This window comes from Anguilla rostrata, chromosome 5, assembly GCF_018555375.3.
Source record: "Anguilla rostrata isolate EN2019 chromosome 5, ASM1855537v3, whole genome shotgun sequence".
Lineage (NCBI taxonomy): Eukaryota > Metazoa > Chordata > Actinopteri > Anguilliformes > Anguillidae > Anguilla > Anguilla rostrata.
The window spans coordinates 22,321,229-22,337,278 of record NC_057937.1 but is presented as its reverse complement, the minus strand read 5'-3'; the positions used below and the strand labels follow the sequence as shown (position 1 = coordinate 22,337,278).

The 16,050-nt window shown below is 40.4% G+C and overlaps 1 protein-coding gene across 1 annotated transcript; it reads left to right on the top strand.

The window, feature by feature from the left end:
- Positions 1 to 1,681: 1,681 nt before the first annotated feature.
- LOC135254974 (solute carrier organic anion transporter family member 3A1-like) lies at positions 1,682 to 16,050 on the top strand. Its single transcript, XM_064335619.1, has 8 exons — positions 1,682 to 1,814; positions 2,209 to 2,487; positions 5,389 to 5,553; positions 6,410 to 6,608; positions 7,068 to 7,203; positions 8,918 to 9,090; positions 10,723 to 10,787; positions 11,208 to 16,050. The coding sequence occupies exons 2-8, from the start codon at positions 2,307 to 2,309 to the stop codon at positions 11,582 to 11,584; spliced, it is 1,296 nt and encodes a 431-aa protein (XP_064191689.1). The 5' UTR covers positions 1,682 to 1,814; positions 2,209 to 2,306; the 3' UTR covers positions 11,585 to 16,050.

Genomic DNA, 16,050 nt, shown 5'->3' with positions numbered 1-16,050 from the left:
AAACGGAGACATGAGCCTGGTCGATTGCAGGCCCCAACTGCAATGGAATTTTGAAGCCACGGGCGCTGTTTGAAACAGAGACATTTTGGCACGTATTGTGTTTTGAGAGTACATTTTTCATTAAACGTCGGATCCCATAACAATACATACCAGTAAATACGTACAGTATATTAGTTTTACTGTAAAAATACCACAAAATATTGGTTCATGTTATTGAAAGAAAACTGATAACCCAACCCAAAAAGTCACACAGGTGATGATGCGTCTCCCTCCAATGACTGATAACATGCGGAGGCAAGTGGTTCATTTTTTTAAATCATATTATAGCAAACAACCATTATATTCTGGCAAGTTAGCAATTTATATGTTGTTAATTGATTATGCATTTATGGCATTATGCATGAACAATAAACTGTAAAATATGTTTTCTGAAAAATCGCCAAAACAGGTTTGACCTCCCTAATACTGGTGAGAAAATAACTACAACCATGTAAGCTTATGCATTGTGTGCCACAGGGTTAAACCGAACACTGCCACAAGCCTACTTTCTTTTTTGTAGGGCTAAATTAACAAAAGCGACTCTGAAATCAAAGTTGTTGTTTTCTGTGTTTGATGTTAATCGTTATCAATTCTGTGTTTTCAGATCACAATCACAAAATCTGAATCTGCGCTCTCCACTAGTGTGAAATGTCACTTAAAGGAAAGTTTAAAGCCGCAACGGGTATATGGTTGTTTGGCAGTGGTTAGATATCGGTCCAGTTCTCCTTCTTATCAATTATACTCCCAGCTCGACAAAGGAGGAAAGACACGACAGAGCAAAGTGAATGGGCCAATGGGATGAGCACCCAATGCTCAAGGGAGTTGTAGTGTCCTGTAGTATCACCTCAAATTGTCTTCCATAGAAAATGCTCCCAAAAAGTCACCCGACCAGTGGCTGGTAAGAGTGGGAGTTACACGCCACTGCCAAATTCTACCCATATTTGGCGGGTGTTCATGTCAAGCCCTGCATGCAGGGTTTAAAAAGGTATACAGTAATTCCTGATCACCTGGTCTGATTTAATTTTGTAGATGCTAGGTTATTTAGCTAAAAATATGGCTAAAAGTATGGAATTTTGTCAATGGTACACTACATGACCAAAAGTATCTGGACACCCCTTGGTCTGGGGCTGTTTTTCATGGTTTGGACCCGGCCCCTTAGATCCAGTTAAGGCCAATCTTAATGCTACAGCATGCAATAACATTCTAGACAATTTTGTGCTTCCCCAAGTTTGGGGAAGGCCCTTTCCTGTTTCAGCTTGACAATACCCCGGGACACACAGCAAGGTTCATATAGAAATGGTCTTTCAAGATCAGTGTGGAAGAGCTTGACTGGCCTGCACAGAGCCCTGACCTCAACCCCATCCAACACCTTTTGGATCAATTGGAAAGTCAACTGTGAGCCAGGCCTAATCAATGCCAGGCCTCACTAATGTTCTTCTGGCTGAATGGATGCAAATCCCTGCAGCAATGCTCCGACATCTAGTAAAAAGCCTTCCCAGAAGACTGGAGGTTGTCATAGCAGCAAAGGGTGGACCAACTCCATATTAATGCCCATAATTTTGGGTGAAATGTTATTTATGTACATTATGATGTCATACCCTGTTTTTATTTTATTTGTTTGTTTGTGTATTGTGGTGTCATATCCTCACATTGTTCCTTGTATTGTGTATTTTCAGGTATCTTATTCTCTACTCTGGTGTTTGGGCCAGCCTGTGGGTTCATCCTAGGGTCGCTGTGTACCAAAATCTATGTGGATGCTATCTTCATTGACACCAGTGAGTGACTATACATTCAGAATTATAAATGCACCAGCTCACTACTGTGTCTTCTCACCACTGTATCTCTTTTAATTATTCATATAAAATCATTCTTATAAATTATTCATATTTACATATATACACAAATGCATGTATACATTACATATGTGCTAGTTTTATATTATGAGGCAAATATATTTACTCTGATTTTTTGCCTGAGTGTATGTGTGTGTTTTTCTGCATACATGTGTGGTGTGGGTATGTGTGTGTTGTGTGTATCTGTGCCTGCATGTGTGCATGTATCTGTGGGTGTTTGTGTGTGTGAGTGCATGCATGTGCGTGTGTGTGTTTTGTGTGTTTTTGTGTGTGTCTGCATCTGTGTTTGCATTTATATCTCTGGTGTCTGTCTTAGGTAAGTTGGACATCACTCCAGAGGATCCACGCTGGATTGGCGCTTGGTGGGGCGGGTTCCTGCTGTGTGGCGTCTTGCTGTTCTTCTCCGCACTCTTCATGTTCGGCTTCCCGCAGTCGCTGTCTGAGGGCGGGGCCAAGGGTGGGGCCAAGAACCAGCAGCCCATGCTCCCCACCAACAGCGGCCTGCCACAGGACTATGAGGGTTCCAAACCCAGCAATGGGGTTCTGTGCCACACCGATCCTGGGCCAAGTCTGTCCTGCTGCCAGCAGCTCAGAGGTAATAACAATAATAATTATAACCATGGTGGATCCTGCTTGTATAGCACCTTTCATTTTCTGACCTCAAAGTTTTTCACAGTGAAGGAGGTGAAAACTAACCACAGCCACCACCAATGTGAGGCACCCTCCTGAGGGATGGAGGGCAGACATTTTCACCAGAACATAATGCATATCGGTTGTACTGTATCTTATTACTCAACACTTTATGTAATAAAGCCACCATGACATTAAAAGTGTTTTGCTAGTCTTCATAGCTGCTTTGTTGTAGTAGTTTGAGGAATTAAAGTTATTTGTAACTTTTGTCTTGGTCTTCTAAGTACACATACAGCTACACATGCACATGTTGGCTACAATAGCCAATATCATGTTGCTTTTCCTTCCTACGAAAGGAAAAGCAACATGATAACTTTTTCCCACAAAGTGCTCTTTTAAAAAACCAACACCCAGCCTGTGCACAGGAGAAACAAGAAACAGGACATTGGTTAAAACGTTATGTGTACATATTCATCTTAAAGCAGGCTAACAGACAACTGCAACAAAAAGGAGCTAGCAAAAAAGAGTATTTTGAAAAAGTACCTCAACCCGAGGAGTGGATTAACAATGGAGACATACTGAACTGTGGAAGGAAATTGTTATTTTCATTTTCTTTCACAGTGGCGGGCTGTGTATTTTACACCTAGGCCTTCAGTGCTATCCTCCCGCAATTAAACCGCCTTCGAATAACCTCACCATGACATTAGGGCTATAGACTATTGTCATTCGACGGAACCACCCCATAGTCACATTGACAGTAACCTTTATCGAGTGGAATAAAGTGATTTAACACGAGGCTCAAAACTTATGAGACTTACAATACACTAATTGCAGAGACATGAATACAACGTGACTATTATGCAGTATGACAGGATGCTGCATCACAAATAAACATCGCATACCAAAGAAACAGGTGGTGTGCAAAACTTTCCTTTAAACTAATCATTGATCTCAAACTGTTTTAATTAATTTTGAGTTATTAACAAGCATGCAAACAATCTGACTAATCAATTGACTCACAGCTTCTTCGCTTTGTGTTAGGGAGATTAAATGATTAATGCAATTTAGAAAAATATGTTTTAATCACTAAGCAGTGGTGGAAACTTCCCCTGATTTTCCTTGAGTATCAATACAATGAATCCACACGGTAGATAACAGACTGGTGTATCTTGTTTGCTAAGTGTAGACTACTTGGTGATTAAAACGAATTTTTAACGGATGAATTGAATTTATGATTTAATCCCCCTAGCACGGTATGAAGACACTGAGTGTTAGGTTACTTGCCATTTGATTAGTTTGATCGTTGGCACACTTGATAATAAGGGAAAATTAATGAAAACAGGTTGAGATCAATGATTAGTTTAAAGGAACGTTTTGCACCCCACCAATTTTCAGCTCACCAGTCGCCGCTAAATTGTAAGGATCACTGTCGAGTCCAACTGCCTTTAATTTTGTTTCAATAATCGTTTGTTTTACTTCCGGTTTCACAGTTTTCCCTAGCCATGTTGCCGCAGCATGTTTTGCAACTCAGTCCAATTGAGGGGTTCGTATTCTAGTGGGAAAGTGATGTCAGCGCATACCCTCTAACTGGCCCTCCGATCACACCACACGAAAATGCTGACGTAGGCGGCTAGGCAACCTTATTGGAAGGCCAGCTAGAAGGCTCTGGCATGTCAAAGAATACACCCAACATGGCAAACTCAAAATATGATTGGTTAAAGAATATGAAAATCAACAACATTGTCCCCATTTGCTTCAACAGCAGAGGGGATTCACTTAAAATTCTGAAGGTTCAGGGTAGATTTTTCACCCGGAGACAGCACAGGCAGAAATTCTGATTGGATAAAAGCTCTAATTTATATGAGCTGCACTGGAAGCAGCACAACTGAGGGAGAGAGTAGCAATGAAAGACATTGCATTAATGAAAATATATATTAAATTCCAAAAATATAATTTTCTGATTCTGACAATCTCTAGGCCAGCAGAGAAGGCCTTGCTGGCCCTGACGGCCCACCACTGTAATTTCTAGCCTTGCAATGGACTGTGGTGGCACAGGATTAGCACATTAAGTATTATATTGAGGTTTGGATTTCACAAGCCCCTCAAACTTTCTGAAGTTGGTCAGTCATGGTCCTGAATGGCAGCAGAACAACAGTTCTCGAATTAGCCAGCTATCCCCACCTTCACCCATAACTGAACATTCAGAAAGGTTCAGCAGGCTCTGCAATAATCATAACTAATCAGATACCTTGATCAAAGATTGAGCCAAATTCATTGTGACAAAAACAAACTAGATTTGACTAGCTGAGTTTGGATAATGCTGGTCAGAGTATGAACACCTCTATTCACGTTGTTATTCCCGACTCTACAGTGCCACGAGTTACCTCATTTTCATACAGCAGTTAGGTAAAATCAGTGCAGTTGGTCCGAACTGGCTCCTGCTATGGATAATTAGGCCTTCAGGCTGTAAATCATGCACTTTGTTTCTTTAATGCTGCTATTTTCCTGAAATTAACAGGAGTGGAGCTGGAGTGAAGTATAATAGTGAATAAATGTAAAGTCAGTGACTGTTATAACTGTCGTTTGCAGCTTTGATTCCCAGGAGTGGCACTGCTTTTGTACCGTTGAAGTATGCAACCTTAATATCTTTGGTAAATATGGGTTGCATGTAAAAATGAACACATAAAATCAAAAAAACGTAAGCTGTTTAACTCAGTAAGTGTATGCCAAATGCTTAAATGTAAATTAGAGCATATTTATATGTATGTGCTCTCCCCAACCCTCACACAGTGTGTCAGGTGGTCTGATATGGTTTTAAGTGGTCTGATGTGGAGTCATAAACTGCCCTGCCCACCTTGTCTTCCAGTGATTCCCGAGGTGACCAAGCACTTGCTCTCGAATCCCGTCTTCACCTGCATAATCCTGGCAGCCTGTATGGAGATTGCCGTTGTGGCCGGCTTCGCCGCGTTCCTAGGGAAGTACCTGGAGCAGCAGTTCAATCTCACCACTTCCTCAGCCAATCAGCTCCTGGGTGAGTCACTCACTAGTCACTTGAGAAGCCACCTTCAGTCCAACATCTCCCAAAATCTTATAAATATTTGTCATGCTTTCACAATGATAAATGATGAGATGGGCTTATCTTTTCAACCAATAAGCTTCAGAGCAACAAAAAAGCTGCATGTAGTAAAGCAGGCTTACAAAGGAAAATAACCAATATGCATAATTAGTTATATGGGCAAATAAGGGCCAAGTCATGCTCATGTGTTTCACATTTTAAAGGATTTAACTTGAGTATTTTTGCATTGGGACTATATGTAATTATGACATACTGCAGATTTATATGTCTAATTCTCTTGACTTTATGAATAATTATATGCATGATCTGTGTGTGGATTATGACTTCTGGGAAATAAAGCATAGTATGTATTGGTCAGCATAGTACTGTGTAGTTGCTGTGAAATATGACATCACTGCATGTGTGGTTAGGGAACTGAGTCTGTAATTCAGAGATTGCTGGGTGGTTTTCCAGGTGGAGCACTGCTGCACAGTAAAATGTCTAGCCATAGTGGACTCATAAACTCTGTAACTGACACTAAACATTTTACTGTGTGTTGTATCCATTAGCAAAGTATTTAACCTCAATTTCCATTAAGATATCCAGCTGTATTCATGGGTTATCTAAAAAATGTTAGTTGGGTAAGTTGTTCTTGATAGGAGGGTCTGCTAAATGGCTAAATATATATTAAATGTATGTCAGTTTTATCTGTATGTGCAAATGAACACAGATACCTGCTCCCATTTACATGAGTGATAAATGAATGTAATGGGATGAAACCAAAAGCATAGTGGAGATAAACACAGTGGCTGGACTCGCTGTGGCTCTCTAGGAATGACGGCAATCCCGTGCGCGTGTCTGGGCATTTTCCTGGGGGGTCTTCTGGTGAAAAAGCTCAACTTATCAGCCCTGGGGGCTGTGCGCATGGCCATGCTGGTTAACCTGGTGTCCACCGCCTGCTACGTCACCTTCCTCTTCCTGGGCTGTGACACCGGACCTGTTGCAGGGGTGACTGTTACCTACGGTGATGAGTAAGGACCTGCTTTCTGATGCTGTTTTCTTATGTTTGTTTGTATATATGTATGTATTTGTGTGTGTTTACTGTATGTGTGTTTGTGTATGTGTGTGTGTGTGCGTGCATTGGTGCGTGCGTGCATTTGTGTATGTATGTGTGTGCTTCAGAGTTTATATGTTAGCATGTATTTTTGTATAATTTCAAGTGTCATTTGAAAGTAATTGCATTCATTAAGAGGCCCTACATTATTCCAGTACTTTCTGTAGTGTGCTGATTTGTTGATCCCAGACACAGATTCGACTTCAAATACATTTGAGCCTGAATCAGAAATGCACTTTGAATTTTATCACAGTTTTTCTCTAAGCATTTACCTAGCTCAGAAGATTGTTGCATAGACTGGGCTGGGCCAATGTTATGCAGGAAGGTGTGGGTATAGACTGAGATTTGCCGTTTGAAGTCATGTCTCTGTTCCCAGGACCCTGCGGGTAGGGCAGAAGCCAGAGGTGGTTTGCATGAGGAACTGCAACTGCTACACAGCCTCAGTAAGGCCCGTTTGCGGCTCCAACGATGTGACCTACCTGTCTGCCTGCTTCGCTGGTTGCACTAGAGCTGTGAGTACCATACCTCATATATATATATATATATATATATACACACGTATATTATGTTTATGTACACATACATACAGTGCTTTCGGAAAGTATTCAGACCCCTTCACTTTTTCCACATTTTGTTACATTACAGCCTGAAATTTACTACATTCATTTTTATTCTCATCAATCTACACACAATACCCCATAATGACTTTTTAGCACATTTATTAAAAGTATAAAACTGAAATATCACATTTACATAAGTATTCATACACTTTGCTATGACACTCAAAGTGCATCCTCAGGTGCATCCTGTTTCCATTGATCATACTTGAGATGCTTCTACAACTTGATTGGAGTCCACCTGTGATAAATTCAATTAATTGGACATGATTTGGAAAGGCACACACCTGTCTATATAAGGTTGCACAGTTGACAGTGCATGTCAGAGTAAAAACCAAGCCATAAAGTCGAAGGAATTTATCGTAGACCCCCGAGACATGATTGTGTCGAGGTACAGATCTGGGGAAGGGTACAAAAAAATTTCTGCAGCATTGAAGGTCCTGAAGAACACAGTAGCCTCCATCATTCTTAAATGGAAGAAGTTTGGAACCACTAGGACTCGTCCAAGAGCTGGCTGCCCGGCCAAACTGAGCAATCGGGGGAGAAGGGTCTTGGTCAGGGAGGTGACAAAGAACCCAATAGACACTCTGACAGAGCGCCAGAGTTCCTCTGTGGAGATGGGAGAACCTTCCAGAAGGACAACCATCTCTGCAGCACTCCACTAATCAGGCCATTATGGTAGACTGGCCAGATGGTAGCCACTCTTCAGTAAAAGACACATGACAGCCTGTTTGGAGTTTGCCAAATGGCACCTAAAGGACTCTCAGACCATGAGAAACAAGATTCTCTGGTCTGATGAAACCAAGATTAAATTCTTTGGCCGCAATGACAAGCATCACGTCTGGAAGAAACCAGGCACCGCTCATCACCTGGCCAATACCATCCCTACAGTGAAGCATGGTGGTGGCAGCATCATGCTGTGGGGATGTTTTTCAGCAGCAGGAACTGGGAGACTAGTCAGGATCAAGGGAAAGATGAACAAAGCAAAGTACAGAGAGATCCTTGTTAAAAACTTGCTCCAGAGAGCTCACGACCTCAGAATGGGGCGAAGGTTCACCTTCCATCAGGACAACGACCCTAAGCACACACTAAGACAACGCAGGAGTGGCTTCGGGACAAGTCTGTGTATTTGCTTGAGTGGCCCAGACAGAGTTGGATTTGAACCCAATCTAACATTTCTGGAGAGACTTGAAAATAGCTGTGCAGTAACGCTCCCCATCCAGAGCTTTCATTTCATTTTAATAAATTTGCAAAAATTTCTAAAAACCTGTTTTCACTTTGACATTATGGGGTATTGTGTGTAGATTGATGAGAATTTTTAAAAATGTAATCAATTTTATAATAAGGCTGTAACACAACAAAATGTGGAAAAAGTGAAGGGGTCTGAATACTTTCCGAAGGCACTGTATGCAGAAACTGACAACACCAAAGCCAATCCTGTCTGTGCACACTGTCGTCCAACGGGCGATGGGGCGTGATAGAGGGGAAGTGTGAGGCGTGGGGCAGAGGAGCAATGGGAGAGGTCTGAGGGGTGAGGAGGTGAGGCAGAGGGGCCAGTACAGATGGTTCAGTAAGATTTGGCATACCATCTCTTTCTCTCCTGTCCCAGAATCTGACAGGGTGCACATGCATCTCCAGTGACATCAGTAACGCTGCGGCTGTGCCAGGGAAGTGCCCCAGCCCGGGCTGCCAGGAGGCCTTCCTCATCTTCCTCTGCATCATCTGTGTCTGCAGCATGATAGGAGCCATGGCACAGACACCCTCTGTCATTATACTCATCAGGTAGACGTATATGCTCATAAGCACGTACATAGTCACACATAATCGTTGTCATCTTACTTATCAGGTACACACACATATACATGCACAGTTGCACACACACTTGTATACACACACAGACTAACCAAGTCACACACAGAAATGTGCACTTATACACCCTAGTCTACATCCCTACTGCAAATCCAATTCCCACCCGCAACATTACAGACTGTTGCCACGCCCATCTGTATCACTGCTTTGTACTGATATTTCACTCATTCCCATCCCACAAATGAATTAATTAATTAATTAATTAATTAATTAATTAGTTAATGCAATGAACATGAGAATTCTGAACCCAAGAGTTTGAAATCAAACAGGCCTATATGATTTAACAGTCCTCAAATTAAATATATACATCATAGTTAACGGGCGGAAATGAAACTAACTAGGTTTTTGATCAGATTCGGTGAATTATAAATTCTATTCGCAAACTAGATGATTACATCTTTACGTGCATCATTGAGCAATGTAGTAATTTATATTGTTTATGTAATATTTTAAATGTCATTTATCATCTCGCAAACTTGATTCTGACCCCATGCATCAGAGTAAACATGTCTTGTGCCATGAATCCCATTGCAGGGCTCTACCCTAGTCATCCATTACCCAGGGCCTCTCTGTGGAGATCTCTTCTCGCTCTCTCAAACCAGGGTCTGCAAATCAGCTCCCCTCTGCTAGAGCCAATCAGGGCTTTAATACAGCAACATCATCAGCTCTCAGCGAGTCAGGGCTTTAACAATCAGAGGCCTGTATCACGAAGCTGGATATATAGTGAGCTCCATAATGTTTGGGACAAAGACATCTTGTTTTTGATTTGTAAACAAACAATGCACACATGGTTATATTGTTATAATATGAGTTATCTGGATAACTGCCCTGAGTAAAACCCAGAGCAGCTCTTTTTACTTTAGTCCATGTTCCAGATTTGGGAGTTCTGGGTCTTACTCAGTACAATTATCCAGATGACTCACAATATAACAATATAACCAGTTAATCAGTAAGTCAGTACTCCTGCTTCGTGATATAGGCACCAGCTTTCCTTCTCTCAGAGCCAGTCAAGGCTTTAACACAGCTGACATCATAATTCTGCAGACTGTGAATACATTCTAAGCTTTCTCACATAGCAGTGAGATGTCTAGGCCTGGACACCATGTTTAGAAATGCCCTTAAAGGATTTCTGACTGTGAGAAACATGTAAAATATGAGCACTGTGCTGACGAACATGCCACTGACAGGTTTCAAATACATTAGCATGTGTCACGTGATACTTAAAGGGTCGGCTTCTTGGTGAGGGAATAAACCTCCTTACCATATCCACAGTGCTCTTGCCACACTGTGTAAATGATGTCTATGACCTGAGGACTGACAGTTGTCCCATTTACACCTGATTAGCAATAGTCAGGACTTCAAATGTGTCCAGGGGTCTTGTGCTTTCTTGCAGTAGGCATTCAAAGAGCATCCCTCACAGCCATCCATATTTTGACCTATTTATTAAAAACAGAAAACATTATTCACCACAACCACACAGCAATGTTTTTAAAATGTAGCAAAAAACTTTTTGTTCTAGCTCAGTTTCTCTGTGCCCCTCTGCAGGACGGTCAGCCCGGAGCTGAAGTCTTATGCCCTGGGAGTCCTATTCCTGCTGTTGCGACTGTTAGGTAAGGGACTGTCAACAAACTCTGTGTACTGTGCATGTCTATCTGTGAAGCAAGCCAAATTTATGTCGACTTGTTCTACATAGTAGATTTCTTTAATATAGTATATTTTTGTCATTATTAACATTTCAATTTAGTTTTAATCTAGTACATTTTGTTGAGTGCAAAATCATTTACAGTCAGCTTTGTTCATTTTGGAACTCCAGAAGAAAGTACTCAACATAGGAACAAGGTACAGTAAATAGATGAAGTAAGCTCAACTTTTGAAGTTCGAAGTTGGCTTCCTCACCAAATGTGTCTGCTACCCAAAAGAAGGAAGAATGGATCCCTTTGTTAAATTTATAATCGGTGCTCAGCTTTGCCATTACATTACATAACCCTTTGTGCTGTAATCTGATTGGTTCCCTACTTCTGTATTGGCAGGTTTCATACCGCCCCCACTGATCTTTGGTGCAGGGATCGACTCAACATGCTTATTCTGGAGCACAGTTTGTGGAGACAGGGGGGCCTGTATGCTGTATGACAATGTGGCCTACCGCCACCTGTATGTCAGCATCGCTATTGTCCTGAAGGCCGTGGCCTTCCTGCTCTATGCCACCACTTGGCAGTGCTTGCGCAAGAACTACAAGAAATATATAAAAAACAACGAGGGATATATGACCCCCACCGAACTCTTTTCCTCCAACCTCACTTTAGACAACGTGGGGAAGGACCTGGACCAGAACCCTGCTCACAGGACAAAGTTTATATACAACCTGGAGGATCATGAGTGGTGCGAGAACATGGAGTCTGTTCTATAGTGATTCAGCGCAGCAGAAGCAGCCCCCTCTGGCTCGACATTCATTTTATTCTCTTGAAGAATATTTCTTTTGTTTTTCTTAAAATTTTTTATTATTTCTAAAGTAAAGAAAAGTAAAGTAAAGAAACCTTTTTTACTTTAAATAAAAGATTGTCCATCAGAAAATTTCTATTCAGACAAGAATTCCCCTGCTGCCCCCCTACCCAAAAGACTTGCTGCTCTTTTCTCCAAACACAAGATGACCTGTATGCTGTAGGGGTGGGTTATTTTTAGCTGTGCTTTCAGCCTATTGTGGGGCTGTTTCTGTCATTTGCTCCCTGCCCATCACGCCCTGTTGCAGCTCACGCCAGATATGGATCCAAAACAACTGGCCTTTAGTGTTTTTTCTTTCAGGTCAGGATTTTGTTTTTATTCATCCTTCACCCATGCTATTTTCTGTTTTCATTTTGCTGTTTAAATACTCCATGCAATAACATTTTTCTTACATTTAAAGTGTTCATAAAGCCAGAAGATAAAGATTTATTCTTAGTTTTTCACAGATTTTATTTACCCAAATGTTTCCTCATTTAGAAGGAGGAGGATAGTGGCTGGATGTCTGACACAAATCACTTCTGATCGGCAGCCCACTACACAGATGTACCGCTGACTGGTTTAAATGTAAAATGCCATGTTGCTGTTGCTGTGGTCATTGTAAGTACTTTGTTGCTTTCAGGACAAAAAAACAAAAACTGAACTAAGTTCAACTAAGGGAAATCAGCTTAATATCATAGTATTTATTATCTTTGGTTCTTTGTGTATCAAATAACTATTAAATAAGATCATTTTGATTGCACAGCAACTTAATTGGACTTCTGAGCTGGCCCCATAGTAGAGCTGGCAGGACAATGATGTTTATTGTGTGGGGTCTTTAAATCTGCATGGACTACTGGTTTCACTATAGGAGCATGAGTGTTTTAGGTTAAGGGAGGTGGGCTATGAGGTGTCGGTGTCTAGTTTTAATGGCCAAACACCCAATGCTCACAATATATCAGCATATGTTGCACAAGATTCAGTGAAATCAGTTCTGTCTACTGTTTTATACTGTAAGCATCAGTCATTTTGTGTGTGTGTATTTTTTTAAAATCATTTTAAGTGTAATACTTGAGAACCTGTTTCTGTCATTGCAACTTTCTTCGTATTTTCTGTAACTAGAAAAGTAGTTACATGTTTTGTTGGAACGTAGTTTTATTGAGGGTTATTTAGAAAGGCCATTTTATTCTTCTAATTTAAGGGTGCTTAAAATGAATATTAATTTTGTCATAAATGTCACGACACGGGTAGGGACTCAACCGCAGACCACGGCAGAATTCTCAGTTCAAATCAGTTTATTAAAGATCAGTCCAAGACAGCAGGCAAAGTGAATAATCCGGGTACAGGCAGAGGTCATAACCAAAAACAGTCAGAGGCAGGCAGATAATCCAGACAGCAGGCAGAGACAAGATCCAGGGACAGGCAGAGATCAAGCACGGGTACAGACAAAGCAGGCCGGCAAACAATCAAAAATCAGCAAGGCAAAAACAAGGTCAGAATAATCAGGCAGAGGTCATACACACAAAAACTATCATAGAAAACAGGCTGGAACTACACACAGGAGCAATCTGGGACGAACTGACAAACTAAGGTAAGACAGGCAGTCTTAAATAGGCAGAGGACAATGAGGGAACAAGGAACAGGTGAGTGGGATAAGGGGTAACAGGTGAGGGGCAGAGTCCAGAGCACATAGTGATGAAAACAAAAGCCAACCCACATGTGACAACAAACACTGACAGGTAGGGGGAGAACAAAAACACAAAGTCCATGATGGAGTACTGACAATAAAATGTTTAATAGATTTTTATAACTCTTAATTGATTGACTATTCACACAAATATAATATTTATATTATACTATTTTTCTTCCACACTGGCACCACAGAGAAAATATATGTGTCAATGTAAGACCTATTTTAAGAAAATCCACTGGTCGGAATATATTATTTGTCAGTGTGGAGTGATTCTTCAAGCAGTATAAAGCAGAGAGAATTTTATATTTTTTTAGTCACCACCTCACCTTATATCAAGGGTCTATTCTTGATTGCTAATATATGATAATAGTATTAATATTTAAATATATATATTTTACCATAGTAAGTTCTTATGAAAAATGACTCCAGGGCAACCAGTGCCATCTAAGAGTAAAAAAACGTATAAAAAAAATAAGTGACAGTTCTCTGAAAGCATAGCCTATAAGACAGAGGGAAATCCCTTAAAGACATGCATAAACAGCATGCCAGTAGGAACGTAAGGATGTTTCCACTTAAAGATGTTTCTTTCATGCACTGGCCTAGGGTCAAACGTTCTCAATTGCCCTGCAATTATCCATTATTGATCTGAATCTAACTCATGCTGCATTCGTATTACATTACAGGCATTTAGCAGATGTTCTTATCCAGAGCGACTTACATTGTATCCAGATATACAGCTGTATATATATTGGAGCAATGCAGGTTAAATACCTTGATCAACAGTGGTGTCCTACCGGGGAATCGAACCTGTGACCTTTAGGTTACAAGACCAACTCCTTAGCCATTATAATACACTGCCGGTCATTTTATCATATTGTATAGAAAGGACCCTTTTCTCACATGTCTTTTTGTGTTCATACTGCTAATATTTTTTCTTTTTTCCTCTAGATAATCAGCTATGAATGTTGATTACTTTTTTTTCTTGGATTATTTTTCATGAAGCAGTTTTTCCTTTGTGTCAAACATTTGTGGAGTTACATCAGGAACCAAAAATTATCACTATCCAAACAGGGTCAGCCATTTAATTAAATCAAAAAATAAAACAAAAATAAATGAAATGATAATTATCTAACTGAATTCAGACAGTTGGGTTTTATAGACTATGGGACCTAAAGTATCTGGACACCCGTTGGTCTGGGGCTGTATTTAACTGTTTGGGCTAAGCCCCTTAGTTCCAGTGAAGGAAGATCCCTGACCTCAACCCCATCCAACACCTTTGGGATCAGTTGGAAAGCTAACTGCGATCCAGGCCTAATCGCCCAATCAGTGCCTGACCACACTAATGCTCCTTTGGTATTAGCACTGGCACTTCCTCTCTGAAGAGTGGAGGTTTTTATAGCAGCAAAGGATGGACCAACTCCATATTAATGCCCATCATTTTGGATAAGATGTTGGATATCAGGTGTCCACATACTTTTGGCCATGTAGTGTAGGTTGCAATGTAGCTACATACAGTATATAAATCCTTGGTACTTTGGAGGGGTGGAGAATTGTTGAAATTGTGCAAATTGTAATCTCACAAGAAATATGCCAATGATCAGGACAACTGTTCTTGCTTTCCATTTCTGTCTTGCATTTTATGTGTGTATGTTTGGGAAGGTGGTCAATGCCAGCGCTCAACAAGTATATCTCTGTTCTTAATGTAGCAGACCTCTAATACCCTTCTTTTTTATAGTAAATATCTGCTTTCATGGAGCCTGATAGACCAGCTTAATGCTTGCAATAGCAAAGCTTGACCGTGCTTGATTGTTTGTGATGACTTCACCATATGTTGTGTCATAGCTATCTGTATCTGGATTGTGCATTTTTTTATCTTTGGGGTTTCCACACAGCAAAACGTTCAGTGCAAAAAGTGCACTGCCAAACTCTGCCAAAGTACTTTTGTCTAACATGGCACATGTTGTTCACAGTAGACTAATAAACTGTGTTCACATTGCTGAAGATTTTGTTGTGCAGGGTGATAATACTGGGGTTTTCTGTTGTTGTTTTTCCATACTGTTAAATTGGTCTGAGGCTCAAGCAATAACACATTAAAGAAATTTTATGTTTTGGATTCTAAATTCTTTTTGATGTGTGTTGAGCATAAATATGTATACTTTGCACACCATACATTTTGTATCAAAAAAAATTTTTTTTCATCTTTTTTCATCTTCATGCATTTCTTGGTGTATCTGTGGCAAAGGGTAAAAGAAATGGCAATTCTGTTCAGCCATTAAAGGGTTTATGCAAACGAATGGGCTGTCCCATTTCTCCATACTTGGCTAAGTTCATTTGGGTACTTACGCTTAGGTACTTGGGTAAATTTACATATAGTGTGCAAGTATGTATTAAGTGCCCAAGTGCTTCCCCAAGGGGATTAAAACAATTTGGATACACTTTTAAATCCATGGTTCCTATTTTAAATAATTTATTGTAATCTCACGCATTAATAGCAAGTAATGTGAGCTTGCTAACTACAGACCAATTAACCAAGCTTGCTAATATTATATTCATGTTAACAATATCATCATGATGCTACCATATGAACAAGTTACAACATTTGCATCTTTGCTGTTGCTTCGGTGGCATTTTCCTCCAATAAACAGAAATCTCATAAAAAACACGATTTCAACGTACAAAAATGTCAAGTTACTCAAAAGTATTGA

Bases quoted from the DNA above. Each gene is read 5' to 3' on its own strand.
- LOC135254974 (XM_064335619.1), top strand. From the start codon at position 2,307: ATGTTCGGCTTCCCGCAGTCGCTGTCTGAGGGCGGGGCCAAGGGTGGG. The intron at 7,204-8,917 runs GTGAGTACCATA...CTCCTGTCCCAG, and splicing joins TCGCTGGTTGCACTAGAGCT to AATCTGACAGGGTGCACATG. The intron at 10,788-11,207 runs GTAAGGGACTGT...CTGTATTGGCAG, and splicing joins CCTGCTGTTGCGACTGTTAG to GTTTCATACCGCCCCCACTG.